The sequence below is a fragment of the Rhinolophus ferrumequinum genome, chromosome 23 (assembly GCF_004115265.2).
Source record: "Rhinolophus ferrumequinum isolate MPI-CBG mRhiFer1 chromosome 23, mRhiFer1_v1.p, whole genome shotgun sequence".
NCBI lineage: Eukaryota > Metazoa > Chordata > Mammalia > Chiroptera > Rhinolophidae > Rhinolophus > Rhinolophus ferrumequinum.
In genome coordinates, this window is record NC_046306.1 from 12,662,806 (window position 1) to 12,670,667 (window position 7,862).

The 7,862-nt window shown below is 43.1% G+C and overlaps 1 protein-coding gene across 1 annotated transcript; it reads right to left on the reverse strand.

Annotated features, from left to right (window-relative positions):
* Positions 1-2,386: 2,386 nt before the first annotated feature.
* Positions 2,387-4,042, reverse strand: PI3 (peptidase inhibitor 3). The gene is made up of 3 exons (XM_033095006.1): positions 3,898-4,042; positions 2,727-3,044; positions 2,387-2,551 (listed from the first exon to the last, which is right to left on the reverse strand). Exons 1-2 carry the CDS (start codon positions 3,974-3,976, stop codon positions 2,728-2,730), a joined length of 396 nt encoding a protein of 131 aa, XP_032950897.1. The 5' UTR covers positions 3,977-4,042; the 3' UTR covers positions 2,387-2,551; position 2,727.
* Between the last annotated feature and the right edge of the window lie 3,820 nt (positions 4,043-7,862).

Below are 7,862 nucleotides of genomic sequence, written 5' to 3' on the forward strand. Positions count from 1 at the left end.
ATTTATTGATTTCCAATACGACATTGATCTAAATTAAATTGTATACAATAAGCCCTGCTTCTGGATTTTCTGTTCTTTGGATTGATTTCTCTGTCTCCTCATTTTTCTAATAAAACCATCATATTACGTGTTATTACTTGGTTTTAAGGCAATGAGACTCAAATGCCCTCAAACGATTCTTTATTTTCAAATATTCAAATTTCCATGGATATTCATAAGAATTTTTCCTTTTATATGAGCTTATGTATGAGTTTTAAGTTCCTTGAATCACCACCATTACCAGCCCCCCCCCCCAAAGAAAACAACTGGAGTTTTGAATATGTTATACTCAAGGGGTAAATTGGGCAACAACTCCCCGACCCCTACCCAAGAATTCAATTGGAAAATGGGCAGAGGACTTGAACCGACAATTTTCCAAAGAAGACATACAAATGGCTAACAAATACATGCAAAGGTGTTCGACATCACTAATCGTCAGGGAACTGGAAATCAAAACCACAATGAGATACCATCTCCCACCTGTTAGAAGGCGGTAAAAAAAATATATAAAAAATATATATATAAAAAAGTATAAAAAATAATAATAATCAAGAGATGATAAACACTGGCAAGGATGAGGAGAAAAGGGCTCACTGGTGCCTTTTGGTGGGAATGTAAATTGGCACAGCTGCTATGAAATTGAGGTAAATATTGATATCTTCACCTTGTAGGGTCTTCCCATTCAGGAGCACACTGAGAATCTATTCAAGCCTTTTTTCATGTACCTCATAAACAGGTGTATCGGTTTCTTTTTAAAAATATTTCTGCCTCTTATTATTTGTAGGAATGGTATAATTTTGTTGACATTGTAAGTGGGCATTTCTTGCTGTTCCATACTCTGATTATTGCTAGTTTATATAAAAATAGGATTTATCATCATTTACCAACTATGTGATTTTGGGTAGTTACTGACCCTCTCGTAGCTTCAATCTTTTAACAAAATTAGACTTGTGTATAATACCCATCTGAGAGAGTTTTTGTGAGAAATAAATAAGACTATACACGTAACATACTTAGTATAGGACCTGGAAAAGAGAAAACTACGTGCTTAAACTATGCTTGCCGCCAATGGTGTATTTTGTATTTGTATTTGTCAGCCCAGAAGTTTAGGCACTGCTGTCGCCTGGACTCCAAGATGCCCTGGTATCAGAGCTCTAGCCCAGTCCAGCCAGTCCCCTGGAGAGTGAGAGGGAAGCCCTGGCTTGTATGCTCCCAGAGAGAAGGGGCTCAGTTCTCCCCGTTCTCTCACCCCAAGACTCTGCCTCCCATTTGCAGTCACAGCAGGAGCCCAACACACAAAAAAGAGTTGTTTCAGGGCCAGAAGGTCAGAGTCAGACTGCTTCCAGAATAATTGCATCCAACCCTTCAAACGAAATAGACAACGGAGGCTCAGAGAGGGAGAGAGATCTGTCTGAGGTCATCCAACGAGTTGGGAGGCAAAGCTGGGACCAGACGTCGGATCCACTGACTGCCACGCCAGGGCGCCTCCCACTCCACCCCACATGCCCCTCCTCCCGTGGCTTTGGCTTTCCCGGAGAGCGTCCTCGTCCACGGGCAGCGCGGCGAGGGGGCCAGCAGCAGAGCCATGAGTTCCTCCCAGTTTGCTCAATATCTACCCTCCACCCTCTTCACTACAAAAGTAGACCCTGCCTCCCAATTTATGTCTCCGGAGAACACTATTCACCATTCACACTACAACTTGGTGTGTCTTGCCTCCTTATTCACGTCGTAAAATAGAAAGTTGGGAGAGGACAGTGCTTAACCCAAAGGAATTATCTGTCAATAGAAGCATCTCAGGCACGACCAGGTGAAATGTTTCACGAGCAGAAACTTCCCAGCATCCGTCTTTCTTTGTCTTTTTGCGAGGATAGAGGTCCCTGGGAAACATTAAAGGAAAGGAGGGAGGGAGCTATAGGTTTAGCCACAAGGGTTGGTTGGTCACACGGGCAGGTCTGGCAATCGCCAGGGTAGGACTAGGGGTTACTGGAGAGGAGAGGAACTGCTTGCAGTTTATGCCACATTTTAAAATTGTATTTTATTTTAATTAATTAATTAATTAATTTATTTATTTCATTTCATTTCCCTGGTCCTAGGCCAGAGGCAAAATTTCCAGATTTCCATTTCCTGGTTAAACAGAGACTGTAGCTCTTGGGTTAATTACTGGATTTCTAATATTAAACCCTATGAATGGGCCTCTTGGTTCCTGCCCCTTGCTCTCCTTCATACACCACGAGCACCTCCCATGGGGCTCTCTCACCCCCACCCCCCACTGGGGAGAGGGAGTCCCAACTCCACAGCTGCCTCCCCGGGGCTCCCAGGAACAGAGGAGTCATAGGAACCAAACAAATTGAGCAGAAAGTGGTCTTTTATTGGAAAATCACTGAGAAAAACAGCTCCAGGCTGGAACATCCTCAGGGAGAGGAAGTCTGAGCAGCGTGGGAAAGCACAGTGCTACAAGGACCAAGGACGGCAGCCCCGCGGACTTCACAGGTGCAGCAAAGACAGGCTCCACCTGGCAGGAGAGAGGCGAACCGGAGATGTGATTCAGCAGGTAGAAGTCCTGGCCACCCCCTCAGGAGCCCAGTTATGGCCTCTGAGACCCCTCAGCCTCCCCAGAGCCTCTCCTCCCCACCACTCAGCCTTCTCTGTGCCTTCAGGACTCTCCTCTTCCTCCATTCAGTTCTTACCTCACTGGGGATTCATACAGATCCTCCCGCAGGAGCCCTCACAGCACTTCTTGGTCCCCCGGCACTCGGAATCTCTCATACAGGTGTTAGGGGGATTCATCATGGCGCACTTCATCAAAACCATGGGGCAGAAGCCAGGCTTAGTGTGACCTCTGACTGGATCTTGTCCTTTAACTGGCTCTCGTCCTTTAACCGGCTCTCGTCCTTTAACCGGCTCTCGTCCTTTAACCGGCTCTCGTCCTTTGACTGGATATCGATCTCTAACCGGATCTTGTCCTTTGACCAGACTTTTGTCACCTACGTAACCATGATAAGGATCTGTTGAAAGAAGAAATGTACCCACATCTAGACCCAGTGTCCTTGCTTCAACTATCTCATCTTGCCTCTAGGTCCAGCTACTGCTCACTGCAGTGTCCCCCAAACTATGACCGGAGATGGAGGTGGGTCACCAAGGCTAGCTGTGGTCTGTGCTCTTGGAAGGCTATTCCCTGAGCTCTGCGGAAAAGGTCTACAGGACCATGGTTGCCTCGGGTGTCTGTCTCTCCTCTCTCCCTCCAAATCCTGGGATGACAGACTGGAGTGACTTCCAGAGGTGAGAAGTATACATTGTCACCTCTGAGGAAACTTAATGGAGGGGAAAAAGAGCCCTGAGACACATGCCGGGAGACGTGAGCTCCTCCTGGCTCTGGAGATTGCTTTGACAATTTCTCATTCTTGTCTAGGTCTTGATATTCTCCTTGGTCCAATGGGCGGTCTTCAAACTATATGATTTTGAGGTCCTCTTGGTTCTTAACCTCCTCTCTGAGAACTGACTCCTCAGGTACTTTTATGGGGCAGACTGGCAAGGGACAGACCTCATACCCAGGGCCCAGATTTCTGGGGTGCCTCACTTCATTGCCCATGCTGCAGAGGTATCAATCCCTGGGGCCAAGGCCACATAACAACGCTTCTTCCACAAACAGTCCTGATATCTCAGTCCTGGGGTGGAAAGCATGTGGAGTCTGCTGGACAACTTCCTGCTTTTTCTGGGTACAACGGAAGTGACCACAGCCTGAAGTGTGGGTCCAAGCCCTGCCTGCTGCTCCAGAAGTGCTCCCAGGCAGGGTCCAGGTTGCCCTTACAGCCTGTCCTCAACCCAGCCCGGCCCCAGCTAGCCCACGTATCCACTCACCTCCTGCGACAGCTGCCTGTGCTGCCAGCGTCCCAAGGACGAGGAAAACCGCCAGGACCAAGATGCTGCTGGACCTCATGTTGTCAGGAACGTGGATGGCTATGAGCTGAGGCCAGCCGTTTTATGCAACTGCAGCTGGGCCTGGTGCCAGGGGCGGGTCTGATTTTACACAGGGATAAGACCTACATTTTTGTAGTTCTACCAGGAAATAGCCACCATCCTGGGAGGGACCTGGGGATTTCCCCAAAGATTGTTCACAGAGAAATGTGTTACATCGCCTCTGACGGTGCCAAGAGCTCTGCTACTTTCTCACGGAGGTACATAGCTGCTTGCCCTATCGGTACCATCACAAATTCTTTATATGTAGAAAGAACATGAAATCCAGAGAACAGACAGAAATCAGCCAAGGTCATTCTGCAAGTCAGTGATAGGTCCTCTGTTCTGATTTCAAAACCGAGGTGCTCCCCCATGACTCCCTGTCTCAACAAGCCCCACCTGAACAGCTTACCCCTCCCAGCGTCAAGCTGGGCTTTTCTTTCATTCTCCTCTGGCCCAGGGGAAAACTCTCAAAGGCAAATTTGCCTGGAAAGTTTAATGGCTCACCACTGCAATTTGCCATTTCACGGATGGTCTCTGAGATGCACCAAGAAAGTAAAAGGGAAGGGGGCATTCTAGATGGGGAAGCAGGTATGCCCTTGAAATCACAGTAAGAAGAGAAAAATAAAAGGAAGAAAATAGAAATCATCTATAAGGTGGACATCTATAGTACACATATCCAGCATACCTTCCTCCCTCTTACCATATTTCCCCGAAAATAAGACCTAGCCCGACCATTAGCTGTAACGCGTCTTTTGGAGCAAAAATTAATATAAGACCCGGTACTATATTATATTACCCGACCTTATTTTACTATAAGACCGGGTAATATAATACCGGATTTTATATTAATTTTTGCTCCAAAAGACGCATTAGAGCTGATTGTCCGGCAAGGTCTTATTTTCAAGGAAACACGATAGAACGGGCCCCTGTTTCATCTGAATTCTTGTTTCTTTGTACCATCAACTTAAGAGTCTAATGGAGACTGCTAATCACGAAGTGGGGGTGTGTGTATGGGGGTCGCTCAGGTCAGGTCTATTGAAGTCCTTTATTTGAGTGGACATTAAGGGGAAGAGGGAAATCCTCCCTTTTGGTAAAGATGCTAGATACGAGCCTGGGAACTCCAGAAGCTGTGGTTCCAGTCTGTAATGAGTTCAACTGCACGAGAAAAATGAACCTGATTAGTACACTAAGAGAAGCAGAGAAAAGATGGCGAGAGGGGATTCAGAAGGCACCGGCCTGCCCTCCATCCCCCTTTCCCTTGAAAGCAGCTCTTCCCACACCCTTTCCATAGTTGGACTATAATCCAATAAACTGGCTTTCTGCCTAAGCTGGTCTTATTTCGTATTTTGTCATTGCCACCAAGGTTGAGAGTAATAGAAATTAATACCCAGATGTTGGGTGTTACCAGGGACAGAACCTGAAGTGTGGGAATGACTGAGCTGAGTTCAGGTGAGACAGGGAAGAAAGCAGACTAATTATTGGATAGCAAACCAGTCGACTAACTCCCCATCCTTTGTCTCTTTGGACTCAGACCACATACCCACCAGTGCTGAAACATTACGGAGATATAAGATATAAACAAAGGTTAGAATGTTGGAACCTTCTGGCTACTTTAAAAAAAAAAAAAAAGAAAAGCTCATTGCAAAATAAATCCTACAAACAAAAAAGTGTGTAGAACATACTCTGTTCTTTAAAGAATGGCATTAAAATGCGCAGTGTGTACTCACCTGCCAGGTAAAGAAGGAGAATATTTTCTGTATATGTATATTGTCCTATCTCTCCAATTGCTTCCCTCCTCCTCCTTCCCAGAAGTAACCGCTTTCCTGGATTTTCTGTTAATTAGCCTTTTCAAATATCTTGCCCATTTTTAATGAGTCTATCTTTTTTTCTTATTGATTTATGGAGAAAAGAAACTCTCGTACATTACTATGTTGGTACAGCCTTTCTGAAAGTCAGTTTGGCATCAGCTATTAAAATAGAACATGTGCAAAACCTATGATCCAGCAATTATCCTCCTAAGTATGGACCATATACTAAAGATAAATATTTCCACATGTTGACCAGAAGACATGCACAAGAATCCACAAAAGTACTGTTTCTAAAACAAAAAAATAGTGGAACAGCCCATATTACCAATAAAAAAATAATAGGTAAGCATGTTATAGCATATTAATACAATGAAATATTATGTAAGTGTAAAAATAACACAAATGTGCCCATTTAATATTTATACAAATATATTTATAAATATAATTTATAAATATCGTCACAATGTGACTCATTGAAATCATGTTGAATGAAAAATGCAAGTCCTCCAAAATATTTAGAATTATATGCTTGTTATAAGGCTCAAAACTAAGGAAAACCAAGTAACAGATTATTTAGGCATACTTATATATGTAGTAAAACTCAAGATGAGGTAAATGGAAATGAGGAAACTATGAACATGAAATCACGATAGTGATTAACTCTGGGGGTGAGGGAAGAAACATTTTGGATAGGAGAGAAGCACTTGGGTTGGCTTTTGATTATGTTCTAGTTCTCAGGCTGATGATGATTTCACAGCTGTGTGTGTGTGTGTGTGTGTGTGTGTGTGTCTGTGTTTGTGTGTGTGTGTGTTAAGGTTGCAGGGTAAATGATTTACGTATTACCTTAGCTTTCCATAAACCCGTAGCACTGCACTCTGAGGTTTTAAATCCTTTGTTATTACAAACTATACCACATTGTGGCCTTTTGGAATTATTTTGTAAGCTAGATTCCTAAAAGTAGATTTGCTACTACAAAGGTTAAATGCATTGGAAAAATCTCCCCAGCTTATCGAAGTGTGATTGACAAATGAATATTGTTTGTATTAATGTATACAGCATAATGTTTTGGCATACGTATATGTTGTGAAAAGATTACCACAATCAACCCAATTAACATATCCATCACCATTTTTAAATACTTTTGAAATTTTGACAGTATTGTCATATTTCCCTCGATAAGGATCGTGCCATTTTGTACTCCCACTTGTAGTGGATGAAAATGCATTTATATCCAGCCTCTTGAACAGAGAGTGTGTCTAATTTTTAGATTTTTATCAATGTGATGGATGAGATATGGTACCTCACTGAAGTTTTTAGTTAGCATTTCTCTATCATTACTGCAAACATTTTTTCACATATTAAAGGCCACTTAAAAAAAAAAGGCCACTTATTTTCTTTTTTTCTGAAAACTTCATTTCCTTTGCTCATTTATCTATAGATTCACTAGCTGTTTTCTTCTCTATTTCTAGGCACTCTTTACATATTATAGAGAAAGGTCCTTTGTCTGTGACATGGTTTGCTAATAAAAATGTTAACTCATCCTAAGATGTGCTCAAAACAGCTCAGAGTGGGACCCTTTCCTTGTCTTATCTGGATGTTACTTCCTGTTGTTGAGCTATTTCTGCTCGGGATTTCTGCATTTCTGCTTTATGATATTCTTAACCTCGTGCAATTGGTTCATTAATCATTTTTAATTCACGTGCCAAAGTATTTAAAAATCTAAATGAAACAGAAAAGATCATAGAAAGATAACTTTTTATCTAAACTGATATCACGGCCAATTTCGTTAGCTCTGACAGCAGCGTGGTAGTCACGTGCGCAGATGTCCTTATTTCTTTGAGATGCATACTGGAGGATTGAAGGGTAAAATGTGAGAGGCGCTAGATTTACTTTCAAATACTTCAGCCAGGAAGGGGTGGGAATAGACATGAAAGAAGTGTTGTAAAATGTTAATTGGGACTCAGTTCTAAGATGAGTAAGTTAAAGGGATCTCAGTAGAGCCTGGTCATTATCACCATCATTACTGGATTGTCTACTTGAAAGTTGCTCAGAGTCAAG

What these genes read in the sequence shown, in the direction of transcription:
- PI3 (XM_033095006.1), bottom strand. Translation starts at nt 3,976, where the DNA reads ATGAGGTCCAGCAGCATCTTGGTCCTGGCGGTTTTCCTCGTCCTTGGG. An exon ending in ACAGGCAGCTGTCGCAGGAG is followed by an intron (nt 3,045 to 3,897) that starts GTGAGTGGATAC and finishes TTCTTTCAACAG; the next exon opens with ATCCTTATCATGGTTACGTA.